At 37.6% G+C, this 15746-nt stretch overlaps 1 protein-coding gene and 1 pseudogene across 1 annotated transcript; one reads left to right on the forward strand and one right to left on the reverse strand.

The window, feature by feature from the left end:
* Positions 1-6675: 6675 nt before the first annotated feature.
* LOC131175855 (secreted RxLR effector protein 161-like) lies at positions 6676-7435 on the forward strand. Its single transcript, XM_058140532.1, has 2 exons — positions 6676-6795; positions 6896-7435. The coding sequence occupies exons 1-2, from the start codon at positions 6676-6678 to the stop codon at positions 7433-7435; spliced, it is 660 nt and encodes a 219-aa protein (XP_057996515.1).
* A 518-nt stretch (positions 7436-7953) lies between these two features.
* LOC131175856 (metalloendoproteinase 2-MMP-like) lies at positions 7954-11204 on the reverse strand (annotated as a pseudogene).
* Positions 11205-15746: the final 4542 nt, after the last annotated feature.

The following is a 15746-nucleotide window of genomic DNA, read 5'->3' on the forward strand; positions in this document are numbered from 1 at the left end:
ATGTCATGGGAAGCCATGAAATCTGAGAATGGCATGAAGCCATATGCGATCGCTAATAGAACCCTATTGGCATGCCAGTCTATCAAAACCAATCTTGCTAGATATACTAGGGCATATTACACTTTTATGTTTCACAATTCTTGAAATTTAAGTTTTAGTGTTACTATTCATTTCATTAGTCAACTAAAATGTTGACTTTTGTATAGACAATAGGTACATTGGTTCTAATACTCCCAACATACCACATTTTGCACTCTAAATTTGTTGGTATTAGTTACCAATACCATTTCCAAGCTTAATGTTAATTGGACAAAATTTTTAGTTTTTAAGCTTTGTGTTTACTGTTACATTAATCATTTTTGCAGTGGGAATTTGGCAAAATGATCAACATGAAAGTTGTTACTTATTTTGTCTAGTTGCATTTCTTTTTTTGAATCACTCCATTTGGAGTTTTGTAGCTCAAGTTATGGCCCAAAAATCACAACTGGCCGAATTGAAATTTTTTCAGAATTTCTGGACTGACCAAATCTATAGTGTTAGGAGTAGTGACTTTAGGTCACTTTTTGAATATGTTATGGTCATAATTTGAGTTAGGTTTCTTCAAGAAAGTTGTTGGTATATATCTTAGCTTGTTGTCAGTAAAATTTTAGGTCAATTGGACCTTTCTACACTGAGTTATGGCCAAATGACCAAACACTATTCATTTAATTATTTTGCCCAGGTAGAATGCAAGTCACCTAGATTAGGGCAATCTTTTGGTCAAGTTGGTTTGGTTTTCTGGGCATGTTTTCTTCACCAAAGTTGTGCCATTATGTGTCTAGTTTCATGTCCAATTGGCCTTGTGTCAATTACACCTCTACAATTCCAGTTATTGCTGCCCAAACCTGCTGGACTCATGTCCAGTCCTGCAGGTCACCAAGGGCAGCCACACCAAACTCCAATCCCACTACACAATTCACTTCATTTTTTATTTAAACAGAACCAAATAGTCACTAATTGACCATTAAAACCTACTTCCATCATCACATGATCAAAGTCTCATTTTCATCCCAAACCCTAACTCAAACATCACAAACCATGCATTATCATTGCATTTCATCACTCCACTTACAAGATGCATGTTAAGGGCAGCCATACTAGCATGTTAGCTCCATAAAACTCATTACAAGCATACCCCAACCAAGGCTGCCAAAATTTAGGGATGGCATACAAATGGTATTTCATCAATTTCTTTGTCATTTGCACTCATTCATAGTCCTAATACATGAATTTAAAGTGAAATTCAAGGTTAGGTCACAAACCTCTATGAAGTGAGATTTCCCACTTTCTAGGGTTCCTCTTATCCTTTTCTTTTTGGTCCCAAAAGACTTGCCAAGGTGTAAGAATACTTTTTTGTGTTGCGAGGTTTGGGTTGTGTTGGGTAGAAGTTAGTGAAATCAAGCTTTAAAAAGCTTGTTCGTGGGTGGCTATGGAGGAGGGTGAGACGGCAAGAAGAAGAAGAAGAAGAAAGTTCTGATTTTTTTTCATTTTTCAGCCCATTTTGTCTCTTTTAAGTAAGATTATGCCATGTGTCAACATTGGATTGGTTGTGAGAATTTTAATGACATCATTATGATGTCATAATTCCATTTTCATTCATTTTCTCTCCATTTCTTGTCTATTTAATTTTAATTAAATTTTTAACAATATTTATTCATATTTTATGTCATAGAAATTATTTATTTAATTGGACAAGTTGGCCAAAAATCATCTCTAAAGACGAAATGACCAAAATGCCCTCCGTTTGGCTTAACGAGCCAAAATTGTGTGTACCGATAGAAAAATTTTTCTAAGTATTTTTTTAGCATTCTAATGTCATAAGAACCTCAATGACCCTTCTCTGGAGTCTCAAAAATTATTTTATAATTTTTTCCCTGGGTCTAGGGTTGTTAACGGCCTTCACCGTCACTTCCCCTTCGGGTTATTGATCCCTAGTGTTTCGGCTTGTTTAACCTTAGTGTATTTGTTTCTAGAATTTTTCCTTGATTTTTTATGAGCATTATTTAGTCTCTTTATAATTCCTCACTCTAGTCTATTTATAATTTCAAATATTCTAGCTGCCTGGACCAATATTGGTCAACGGAATAGTAGACTGTATGGACTAGCTAAAGTGAGGATGTTACATGAAATGAGTCTTTTCGCTCATGTTTGACTTCCAGCTTGACCTAAGCTGCACCTTAAGCACTATTACATACCCTAAGCAAGATCTCAAGCAGGACCCCAAGAAAATCTCGGCAGGTTTGGAGATGAAAACTCTAAATATATTGGAATTAAGTTGCGTTTGACTTTTGACTTATCCCAGGTTTTAGGTTAAGCAATATGACATATTGTAAGTGACATCATAAGCAAGATCTCAAGCAAATTTTGGCCAACTTAATTTTCTAAGGCTTGATTTGTTTAATTTTTCTCCTTGCCTAAAGGGCTCCAAATTTCTACAAATCACCTCCTAATGCATTCATTGACCTTCAATTTACTACAAAACTTATTAAAAATATCAAAATTATAAAAATCAAATATAAAGTAACTAAAATTAATAAAAAACTAAAATAAAGCTAAAAACATAAAATATATTAAAATACAAGGGTAAAATGGATGCAAAACTATCTTAAAATGCCTATATGAAATGAGTATAACACATATACAACATTAAGCTTAAACTAATTTATGTAAATCTCTGTTTCTTTAAATATTATCAATAATTTCTTGCTTATTAACTAATTAATTTTATGAGATTAAATATTCTTTTATTCACACTTTACTAATTTGTTTCAATTTTTTATTGTGATTAATTTTATTCATATGATCTCGCATGTGTACCTTCTTAATTTATTTTAGAAAGAGGTTATAAATGATTCCCCATAATATAGATTATTATATTTTGACAAAATTACTATAATTTTAATAAGAGGTGTGCTGTCCCATTTACACAATCTATGTAAAAAAAAGAAGTTTAATCGGTAGCGCTTCTCTCTTTTGTTATTTTTATGACAAACATAAAATTCTTAAACTTAAAATTTTTTATTATGGGTGATAAGGTTTATCCAATAGTTACAACTAATATCTTGTTGTAACAAATCATATATATTGTTATCTCTATCTCTATCTCTAATAACTTAGGATAACCTTAAGTGTATATCTTGCGCGTCCTCTGTATATCCAGTAGTTGCTATATATATGTATAATTGTAAACTCTAAAGTAATTAATAAGAGTAAGAATTCTACATGGTATCAGAGCCTTGAGCTTTACAGCATTTTGGCACCATGTCTACTGAACAACAACTCTTTTCTCAACCGTCCTCCTCCCTTTCTGCCACTAATTCTAGCACTGTCTCTTATCCCAATGCCTCACCTTTTCTGAATATTAAACTTAATGCCACAAATTATCTGTGTGGCAAGCACAGCTTCTCCCCTTGTTGAATAGTCACAATCTTGCATCGCATATCTCTTCTACAGTCACTCCTCCAAACTCCAAACTTGCTGATGGTTTTGACAATCCTGATTATGCTAGTTGGTTTCAATATGACCAGCTCGTCCTTAGCTGGCTATTCTCTTCCATTACTGAGAATATACTTCCGTAGATTATTGGCCTAACTACAGCTAAAGAAGCTTGGCAGAGTTTACATAGTATTTTTGGTACTGGTTCTCACACCCAAATGCAACAGTTGCGCAAGCAACTTAAACATTTACACAAAAGCGAGGATTCTATTGAGGTGTACATGAGACATGCCAAGTCTATCTCTGACCAACTCACTGCCTTACAATGTCCTATATCTGAAGAATCCCTCGTCAGTGATGTTATGGAAGGCCTTGTTTCTGAGCTTCGTCCTTTCACCAGGGCAATTGAGGCTCGCAATTCAGCAATTTCCTTTGATGATTTGTTTGCTTTATTGCTTAGCGAAGAGAGCCAATTAAAGATGGAGAAACTCTCTCTTGATTCTTCTGTATTACCCACGGCTCAAGTTGCTGCTACCCCCTTTCGTGGATGAGGTTTCTTCAAGGGTCGAGGACATAGACATGGATGAACTCATCCAGTCTCTCCCACCACAACTTTTCCCAGTTCCACTACCATTTGCTACAACTGCAACGGTCATGGCCATTTGGCCCGTCAATGTCCCACACCTAAATCTACAATGTCTTCTGCTATACCACCATTCAACCCTCAATCCCATTTTGTCTCCAACACATCTCATCCTACTCAAGCTTGGACTGTTGACTCAGGTGCAAACTTTCATGTCACAGCTGATGAAGTGAACATCGTTCACCCTCATTCTTATACTGGTCCAGATACCATAACTATTGGCAATGGTAGCTCTTTACCCATCTCTCACTTTGGTTCTTCTGTTACTCATATTCACAATCGTAAATTTTTTCTCAAAAATATCCTGCACTCACCACATATTGCTCGTAATTTACTTTCAGTTTCTGCTTTTACTGCTCATAATAATTATTCTCTTGAATTTTATCCTGACAAATTTCTCGTGAAGGATATCTCCACCAAATAGGTTCTTTACCAAGGCCAAAGTGAAAATGGTCTCTACCAGTTACCTCTTCAAACCAGCTCTTTGTTATCTCATGAGCTCATCTTGTGCAATTCGATTATGCGGCATGATCGGCTAGCCCATGCTAATGCGAGAATTGTTAATCAAATTTTATCTTCTAATAATTTGCCTGTTGATAAAATTGGTTCTGATTTGCCTTGTAATTCTGGTCACATTAGTAAAAGTCATAAACTTCCTTCTTTGAGTCACACAATTGTACTACTCAGCCCTTGCAACTTATTAGTTCTGATGTCTGGGGTCCATCTCCTAAACCTTCAGTCAATGGACATCATTATTATGTGATTTTCTATGATCAGTTTACTCGTTATTGCTAGATATATTTTATGAAATAGAAATATGAAGTCTTAAATATATTCATAAAATTTCATCGCATTGTTGAACGATATTTTGGTTTACCATTAAAGTCATTTCAACTGATTGGGGGGGAGAATTTCAATCATTAACCAGTTATTTGCGGGATAATGGAATTACCCAACGTGTCTTGCCCTCAAACCCCTGAACAAAATGGTTGTGCTGAGCGCAAACACCGTCATATTGTAGAAACAGGTCGTGCTCTTTTACTTCACTCAGCTGTCCCAAATAAATACTGGAATTATGCCTTCGAAATAGCTGTTTACACAATTAATAGATTACCTTCTGTTCCTGCTAGATCAATTACCCCATATGAACTGTTATTTAAACAAACCCCTAATTATAAGGAATTAAAAGTCTTTGGGTGTTTGTGTTACCCATGGTTAAAACCGTATGCTCCAAATAAATTTCTCCTCGATCTAGTCCATGTATTTTCTTAGAGTCTGATAAATTGCATAAGGGCTACCTTTATTTAGATTCTGTTTCATTTAAACTCCATATCTCATGACATGTTCTTTTTTATGAACAGGTGTTCCCTTATAAGAATATTCAAGAAGTTGCACCTACAGTCCGTGGCAGTGACACCACTACTTCACCGTACCCACTGCCTTTGCTACCAAACACTGTCATGCATCATTCCACCAATTCATCATACCCATCTTCTTTGCCAAACACTACAGTTGGAATATTAGGCCCACCTCCCAAAATAAATCCAATACAACCACATGTCTCGTCTACATTATCACCATCTCAGTCCTCATTAAATTCACCACTGACTGAACCTTCTCCTCCACCTCCAGCCACATCATCTATCCTAACCAGCAATGTCTCACCGTCTCCATCACGTCTTTTATCCCGCTACACCTCATCCCTACCTACTTCCATACCTGGTCTACCTCTCATTGTTGATCTCTCCTCATATCCCAAATATGAGTCTACTATTCCACCTGATCCTCCCTTACCTCAATCCACAAATACTCACCCCATGGTTACACATAGCAAAACGGGACACCTAAAACCCAAAGTGTTTTCCGCTACAACTCCTCTACCACTTGTTCCCACATGCTACTCCAAAGCAGTATTAGATGAAAACTGGCAAAGAGCAATGTCTGATGAAATAAATGCACTGGTTCAAACCAATACCTGGACATTGGTACCCAAAATAGAAGCACAGAATGTTATGGGCTGTAAGTGAGTGTATTGCATTAAACAAAAATTGGATGGATCCATTGATCGATTTAAAGCACGGTTAGTTGCCAAGGGATACCATCAGCGCCCAAGGGTGGACTTCACTGACACCTTTTCTCCAGTTCTCAAACCCACAACACTTCGAACTGTGCTATCAAGTGCAGTATCGCATGGCTGGACTCTTCGACAACTAGATGTGTCGAATGCTTTTTTACACGGTGATCTTCATGAACCTGTTTACATGAGTCAACCGCAAGGGTTTATGGATGTTGATAAAGCTGATTATGTGTGTAAGCTAAATCACAATCTATATGGTCTTTGCCAAGCGCCTCATCAATGGCATGCAAAACTTAAAGAAGCACTAGTTGCCCTACATTTTACGTCATCCATAGCTGATACTACTTTATTCCATTACAATTCTGGTGCTACACGATTGTTGTGTCTTATTTATGTTGATGACCTCATCATCACAAGGAATAATGAAAATGCTATTTCAGACATGGTTAGTGCTCTTCAATAGCACTTTATGTTAAAAGATATGGGCCAGTCAGACTATTTTCTTGGGATAGAAGTTCATCATTTAACAGCGGGTCTTTTACTCACTCGGAGTAAATATATTGATGATCACTTGGTGAAGCAAATATGGCAAATTGCAATGGTATTGCTACTCAGCATGTCCCAAAACCAAGTTACACTTACAAAATTCCAATCCGGCAACTGATCCTCATTTATATCGCACCATAGTCGGCAAACTTCAGTATTTATCCTTAACCAGACCTGATGTCTCTTATGCCGTCCACCGTGTCTCTCAATTTCTCCATGAGCCAACTGAAAATCACTGGTCAGCTTGCAAATGCATTATGCGTTATTTAAAGCATAATCAACACTATGGTCTGTTCCTTCGCCAATCTTCCACTCCTCACCTTAGTGCTTATGCTGATGCAGACTGGGCCTCAAATCCAGAAGATCGCAAATCTGTTTCAGGCTATGCAATATACTTAGGCACCAACCTTGTATATTGGTCAACTCGAAAACAGCCCACAGTTGCCCGCTCATCTACTGAAGCAGAATATAGGTCAGTTGGAGCAGCTACAACGGAACTTGTTTGGCTTAAATCTCTTTTACAAGACATTGGTTTTTCTTCCTCTAGTTGCTCCACATTATGGTGTGACAATGTCAGAGCAACGAAATTAGCCAGCAACCCTGTATTTCATTCCAGGACCAAACACATTGAAGTTGAGTTCCACTTTGTTCGTGATCTTGTATCTAAGCGACTCGGATCGATACATTGCATCTAAGGATCAACTGGCTGATCTTTTGACTAAAGCTGTTTCAAGGTCAAGACATACCGCCCTTTGTCAGTTTTTGTCAATCCGACCTGTTCCCAGTTCAGATTAAGGGGGTGTGATAAGGTTTATCCAATAGTTACAACTGATATCTTATTGTAAAAGATCATATTTATTGTTATCTCTATCTCTATCTCTAATAACTTAGGATAACCTTAAGTGTATATCTTGCACCTCCTCTGTAAATCCAGTAGCTGTTATATATATGTATAGTTATAACCTCTAAAGTAATTAATAAGAGTAAGAATTCTACAATGGGTCCCTTTTCAATAATTTGCCTTCCATTTACTTGTAGAATAAAATACAATAAATAAGATGCTTTCATCATATTATTCATAATTGAAAAATGAAAAGCACAATATAATATCCATTATATAGGGATTAAGATCCTTTCATATTTGGTAATTAAACATGACCACATGAATTAATTTCTCTTTGATTATTCCATGTAAAACAAAGATTATGGTTGATTAATTAGGGTAGAGAGCATGTATGCCATCAATATCGTCTTGGGTGAGTTCCCTTTTAATAGTTCCTATTGGAATTATTGAATACATAATGGCATTTGAATCCTGACTGTGTGCAAGCCCAAGAAGATGACCAATTTCATGAGCAGCCACATATTCCAAGTCAAATTGGTTCATATTGGGATTACTACTCTAATCCTCATCTGCATCATAATAGAATCTTCCATCTTGGGGATAAAATGCATGAGCCAGCACCTCTCCTAGAAGCCCATCAAAAGCATCTCCATCTCTATGATCACCTCTATAAAAACCGATCACAATATCAGTATTCAAACCTGTAGGTGCTTCCTAAAAAGTGAATTGGGAAACACTTGCCCATCTCTGAAAAGCTCGCGAACAAGCAGACCTCATGTCTGCCTCATTTGGGTTTTGAACTCCAGAGCGAAACATGAGGTGAGTTGATACTTAGAAGATGGCCATCTTCACATTTCCTCAAGAAAAGCATAGTGTGAAACCATGTGGAACATTTTTGACTTGTGGTGGCTGCTGCTTATTGGTTTTGATGAGGATGTGAGATTGGTGACATCGGTTACTCCACATCGTGGGATCATCATATTCTTGATGGTAGCAGAATCAAGACTTCCACTGACTTCAGCTTGAAAAATTTTTGGTAAGTTTTGAGCGCAGACTCCAAAAGGTCATCGAAATTGTCAGTTAGATTATTGGTATCATCACTTGGGTAATATCTAAATTTCCTGAGGTGCTTCTTGACCTTATTAAGGCCAACAACATATTGGCCCTTTTTGACTTCCTTTAGGCTTTGAAGAAATTTGAGAGTTTTCCCCTCATGTCCTTCAGACTAAACTATAAAGAGCTGGATTGAAAAGTGCAGTAGGAGGAAGGTTATAAGAAGATAAAAGAATTTGGGAGCCATTGCTACTCTGATTCTTTGATAACGAATGGCTTAATCTCTTGGTGTAGTGGTTCAGGCTAGTGTTTTGTTGCTATTTATAGACAAACTTACTATATAGCTCAAGGATATATACATGTGTTTCATGCTACGGTTCAGCTTATTTTGACGTGTACTTCAATGTTTTTCTGGTCAATTCATTCACAATTGTTCTTAGTGGAAAATATAAATACATGAGTCTCACCTATTTTACATGTATATTTCACTGTACATATTTCATCTTGTTTATGATATACTGGATCTAAGAAAGAATATGTGAGTTCTGTCCATATAATATAAAATAGCTTATCTACTTATATATATATATATATATATATATATATATATATATATATATAGGAAAAAATAATTCTTCTTTAATGGTTGTTTGGTGGTATTGTTTCCTTCCCTTTATACATTATGCAAAATCATATTTATTTAAGTTTTTAATTCCCTAACAAACACATATGAATCATAACTTACATGTTTGGGATGAAATTTTTATAATTTGTAGCCTGATGGGTGTAAGTAATTAAAATAATTACATATTTTAATAAAAATTTTCTTTTTAATTTCAAAGATGAAATTTTTATTTTTTGATTGATCAAACTTTAGATGAAGATTGAAATCAAGGTATTGCAGTTTTAAAAACTACTCCAATACCATTTAAGTTAAAGTTGATTGACTAAATGATGATGGAGTTACTTGCCATGCTTCATGGGTAACACAGAAATCATAAACGATTGTTGACCGACAAAGTGTGGGAAATTTGACAATTTCACTTTTCTGTCCTTTCACACCATTTAATAGAGAAATTTGAAAATTTGTGTTGCTCATGTGTTTGGTATGAGTAGTACTTATCACAAAGAACTTTTCTCATAGTACTCAATCATGAATCTTTTCTAAATCAATGAATACCCCATAATGATCCTTCTTCTACTCTTTATAAATTTTCATTAATTTTATTTCTCTTATAAATTTAAGCAACTTCATCATTATAGGAAAATTAGAAACAAAAAATAGAAATGAACCTCATAGGTATGGCAATGACCCATCTTTCTTTCTCACAAATAGAACAGGAGCGCCTTAGGTTGAAGTGCTCGGACGTATGAAACCCTTGTCCAAAAGCTCCTATAGTTGCTCCTTCAGCTCTTTCAATTCTGCTGGTGCCATCCTGTAAGGCGGCATTGATATGGGGTTTGTACCCGGCACAACATCAATGCAGAACTCTATTCCTCTTCCTGGTGGCAACCTTAGAAGCTCCTTAGGGAAGACAACCATGAATTCTCTGACAACAGGAACATTTTCCATGTTGACACCTTCTACATATGTGTCTCTCACCAATGCCAAATACCCTTGACATCCACACCTTGACATTTTTCTAGCACTAATTGCTGACACCAAATTATATAGAGCCACGCTCTTGTCACCATCAAAGCTAAACTCTTCCACACTAGGTATGTGGAAATACACCTTTTTGTTCCTGGAGTCTAAAGTGGCATAATGAGTTGCCAACTAATCCATTCCCAAGATTACATCGAAATCCATTACTGGTAGAGGAACCAAGTTTGCTGGGAGGATTCTTCCATCCACTACTACTGGGCTATCCAGAAAAACCATATCTGCATCTATGTTGTCACTAAGCGGGGTAGCTACGACAAAGGGCATTATAAAGTTGTAGGTTTCTACCCAATCTCATGGTAAACACTAGGGAGACAAATGAGTGCGTAGCACCCGAATCTATTAAAACACGAGCCTCATAGGAACAGACTAGAAGAATACCTACCACAACTGCTTTGGAAGCCTAACCATCCTGGTGGGGTCAGGGTGAAAACCCGAGCTTGACCCCTACCCTGGGTTGCAGAATCCTGGTACTGACTTTTACCTCCTGATCTGCCTCCAAATCCACATCCCCCTTGTCCTCGGCCCTGTTGGCCACTGAACTGACTACCTGCCATGCTGGAAGCACCAGGATACAACTGACGAGGAACATTTACAACAGAACCCTGTGACCCCATCTGTGGCTCGCTGAACACGGGGCATTCCCTAGCAAAGTGACCTGGTTGGCCACACCTGAAACATACTCCTGAACCCATCAAACAAGGTCCTGAATGTCCTTTTCCACACTATGAACAAGGCGTAAGGGAGGATCCTGAACTTGACCCAGAACTGCTATACCTTGAACTGTGACAACTGCTGGATCTATACCCAGGTCTGAATCCTCGAAATTTGTGTCTAAAACCACTCCTTTTATTCCTACTCTTCCTCTGTAATTACTCTGGCCTCTGCTATTCGGAGCACCCATGTGGGGAACACCTGAAGAACTCTCTGCTCTATTTTTCTTTGCTCTTCCACTATCATCTCCGGTGTAGCTAATCTCAATCTATTGGGCTCGATCAACTACCATATCAAAAGACTGATCAGACATCATGGCCAGGTTTGCATACCTCCTGTCAAGCCCCTTTAGGAACCTCTTCACCTTCATAGTTTCTGTAGCTACTGCTGTAGGGGCATATCTGCTCAATTCCAGAAATTCTGTAGCATATTCATCTACAGACCTGCCATTCTGCCTTAAGGCCTCAAAGGCCCACTGCTTTTGATCTCTGAAACTTTCTGGTACAAACCGGTTGATAAACAATTCCACAAACTGGGTCCATGACAAACCTTCCATCCGAGGTAAAATGTAGTCATTCATCCATTGTCTAGGCATAGGCCCCATGACATGTTGCACACACTCTATGAGTCTCCTATCAGTCAACTGCAACTCTGTTCCTGCCTGTCTGCAGGAATTCAAAAACCGATAGGCATCATCTAACACATCATAAGTACCAGGCACCAACTTCTTGAAATTGATTATCTATTTGTAAGGTTCCCCTCTTGGTGCGGTGGACTGCTGCTGCTGTGGGGGGTGAATCATATACTGTGCCATCATATCGATGGTACTCTACAAACCAGCTAGAGTAGCTGCCATTGGGTCCATGGGACCCTGTGCCATAAAATACTGATCCTGTACTGGTGGCAGCTGCTCTTCTACTTGAGCAGCTCTAGACCTCCTACCCTGCCTCCTCGGGGCAGGCACCTCATCCTGTGCCGATACCTTGTCTGGCACATCTGGTTCTTATGCAGTGGCAGCTCTCCTGCTTCTACGCATTTTATTGAAATTCAATAGCATTAGCCCATAAAAATTTCAAAATGACATATTACACACAATTATATAAAGTAGAAACTAGAAGCAAAGATGACAATGCAAGATGAATGTGGACCCTATTTTCCGCATGTGACTACTATTAGACTCTTCCTAACACTTTAGACAATTTTCCCTATGAATCTGGAGCCTAAGCTCTGATACCACATTTGTCACAACCCAACCTATGGGCCGGACCGGCACTAGGACCTGGGCCAGCCTAAAGCCTCTAAGGCCCATAGTAAGCCTAACTATTCCTCAACCCAACTCTAAGGCCCATTTGGGCCCAATTTCAAAAATTCAACTAGACAGAGTTCAACCATAAAATGGACCTTTTAACGGGGAGTTTTTGACTCACCCGACCTGTAAACACAATATATAATCAATTGGGGAGCTCAGCTCACCCTCCACATACTCAAATGTCATAAAAATAAATGGGAGCTCAGCTTCCTCATCCAGTCCAACATTCATGCATATAATAAGTTTACAGGTCCAACATGGTAATTATATTACAGACCCAAATCAAATAAATATTTCTAACACATGCGAAATTCTAGAAGTTAACAGAATTATACAAACATGAATAGATGACCTGCGAAGGAGAAAAGCAGGTTAACCACAAAAATAATCCTCCTGTAGCATAGAAAAATATTGAACAGGAGTGAGCGTTCGACTCAGAAAGTAAAATATCAATTTAAACCATAATCTCTATAGCTATCTAAAGCTAATGCACCCTGTGAAGTGAAATGTATCATCATCATAATTTTCATATCATAACAATAAAAAGGTAATTTGGAGCACTCACACACCCGATAATATCAAACAATACATATATGGGAGCTGATCCCCTATACAGCCCTCTTAATCCAACCTGTGCCAATGAAGAACTCAAGTCAGACTTTCGCTTAATAAACCAAATCGGGGTCCCAGCGAAGAACTCAAGCCGTGTCTACCCTGAAGGATCGGGTCCCAACGAAGATCTCAAGCCGTGTCTACCCGTCCTGTCCATAGCTAACACCATACCACACGCACGCCAACTCACGCACACTGCTCCAAATTACCACAATAACATCCATGGCACTTTAACAATTATTAATGCAATATAAAATGTGCCTAGTATTTAACTACATAAATACATATTTATAAGTGATGCATGGGCATGCTTGAACATATAATAATATCAAAATTACAATTAAAATTAATATTTTACTCACAGACTCAACCAAAGTCACTATGGCGACTGGGCGGAGGAGGAAGGCTGTCCCGGCTCACCTGACAATTTTATTACAATTATTTAGTACATTTGACTCAATACAAACTAAGAAAAGACCAAAGATGTCCAAAGTCGCGCCGAAAATCTGGCAGAGTCTCCCCTATACCTAGGACCTACCCAACCTACAAAAAGGCTTAAAACACACTTCTATATCCACAAACCATATATCCATAACTCAATCACATCACACAGCCCCTCTTGGGCCCATCCAAACAGTCATCAATCACACGATATAAAATTACAGTTTAGTCCTTATAATTGACTCTTTTTGCAAAAACTACCCAAAGAAGCTCTAAAAATTATAAAACTTTGCCCCGCGATCCTTAGCAATATTACTAAGCTAATGCAAAAAGAATCATAATTTTCTAAGCTATCACGAATATTTTATGGATTTTTAATCCCATTCAAGCACTAGAAAATTAAGAAAAGTAAGGTTCGGGTTTACCTATGCCGATTTCGATCTCGAGCAGCGCTGGGCGTCGACAATGGTGGGGTAGCCAAAATCTCGACCCAATTTGAGACTTTTTAGCTTTATGCATGCGGCGGAAATTCACACGAGCAGCGTCAATTTCTGCGAATTGAAGGTACCTACACGAAGCCCACAACACGAGGTTTAGTATATAATTTTTACGGAATTTTCTAAGCTCATTTAATGCTCAGAAAAATAATACGAAGTTTTGTGGGACTCACCGAAAAATGGTGTCGAAAAATTTTGAAATTTATATTTCCGCGAAGGTCTCGACGAGTGTAGCGCTTTGGTACTCTCGGTTTTCTCGTGGGGTTCATGGTTTGCGAGAAATCTAACCCAAAAGTCGAAATGGGCTAAAACTTCCCAGATAAAAATTGGACAAACCGCTCGATGGATTTTGGTGTTCTTGGTGTCTATGGAAAGCTCTCGAGGTGTAGATGGTGTTTAAAATAAGACCAAGCCCAAACAGTGGTCAGATCGGCTAGATTCTGATCGGGAAGTTGAAGCCGTCTGCGATGTCGGGTGTCTTCATAGCGCTTTCCCGGCGTTCGAGCGGTGGCCGTGGCGAGGAAGAGCGAGGCGTGGCCGGCGAGGTGGGGAGGCTGGGGCGGTGGCTGGCCGGCATGGGGAGGAGGAGAGAGAAAGCGGAGAGAGAGGAAGAAGGGTTGGGGCCTTTCGGGAAGAGAAGAAAAGAAGGAAGGAGGCCGGTCCGATTCGATCGGTCCTCTCCGGTCCGGTTTGATTATGCCGATTCGATTCAGGATACAAAATTTTGAATTTTTTACTCTGCCTTGGGACCGAAAACGGGGCTCAAAAATTCTGAAAAAATTCTAGAAAACTCAGAAAAATTCATAGAGTCCAAGCATATTTTTAGTTTTGCCACGTGGTCTTTAAATTAATTTTTAAAAATAATCAAAGTTTTATATTTTCAGAAAATCGAACCCGATTTCTAAAACTCGAAAAATCTCAAATAATTTCCCAAAATTTAATTAAAATAAAATATCAATATTTTCCCACAAAATAATAAATTTAAAAATTAGGGGTGTTACAAAAAATCTTAATAGAGATCATATAATAAGCGGGGTTTGATGTAAACCTTCAAAACTAAAAAAAAAATTGAAAAAAAAATAATAAGAGAATATAAGTCCACTTGCCACTAAGGCAATATCAAAGTTGCAATAGGCTAGCTAGTAAGCCTTCTTTTCACTCTCTTCATCCATTGTAACTCTTCCAACATTAAAATTTGCCACATCAACAAGAGCTGGCAAACAGATGCAAGTTTTCATTGTATAATTACTCCATAAATATAAGTCATTTTGCTGCGATAAATATCAAATATTAATTTGACAAAAAAGCCAAATCTTTTCTCTAATTGATAATTGTATTCAAACATTTTAATTTATACCACATAAAACCTTTAAGATTGAGAATAATTGTAGCCAAATCTCAAAATATATAGCAACAAAATGCACATATTCTTTTTCAAAATAAGAATTTTTAAGTAATATCATATTTAACTTTAACATTACATTCTCATACCGTCCAACCAAACCATATATAAGATTATTCAACTATCATTTACTAAACTCTCCTAAACAAAATGAGATTAAAAAACATTACCTTCATTTTGAAGAAACCTTAATTTGGCTGTCAGTTTGGTGCCGTTGCTTGGGACTAAAAGTTTATTAGATTTCGTGTTTTTAGTATTAGGATATTCTGTTATTACCTCTGTTTGTGAAGTGTTGCTATTTTCAGGTTTGCGACGAAAATTATGGTGCTACTATTCATTGACAGAATTTTGGTTGAATTAGGAGGGCGTTCTATACTTGTTTTAAAGGAAACGATGTTCTGAAGAAAACCAATCAATGCGTAGGATTCATTGGCCCCACCCTCTTTAGGCTAAATTCCATTATTTTCTAAT

The sequence above is a fragment of the Hevea brasiliensis genome, chromosome 18 (assembly GCF_030052815.1).
Source record: "Hevea brasiliensis isolate MT/VB/25A 57/8 chromosome 18, ASM3005281v1, whole genome shotgun sequence".
NCBI classification, from domain to species: domain Eukaryota; kingdom Viridiplantae; phylum Streptophyta; class Magnoliopsida; order Malpighiales; family Euphorbiaceae; genus Hevea; species Hevea brasiliensis.

Bases quoted from the DNA above. Each gene is read 5' to 3' on its own strand.
- LOC131175855 (XM_058140532.1), top strand. From the start codon at position 6,676: ATGGGCCAGTCAGACTATTTTCTTGGGATAGAAGTTCATCATTTAACA. The intron at 6,796-6,895 runs GTATTGCTACTC...GGCAAACTTCAG, and splicing joins AAATATGGCAAATTGCAATG to TATTTATCCTTAACCAGACC.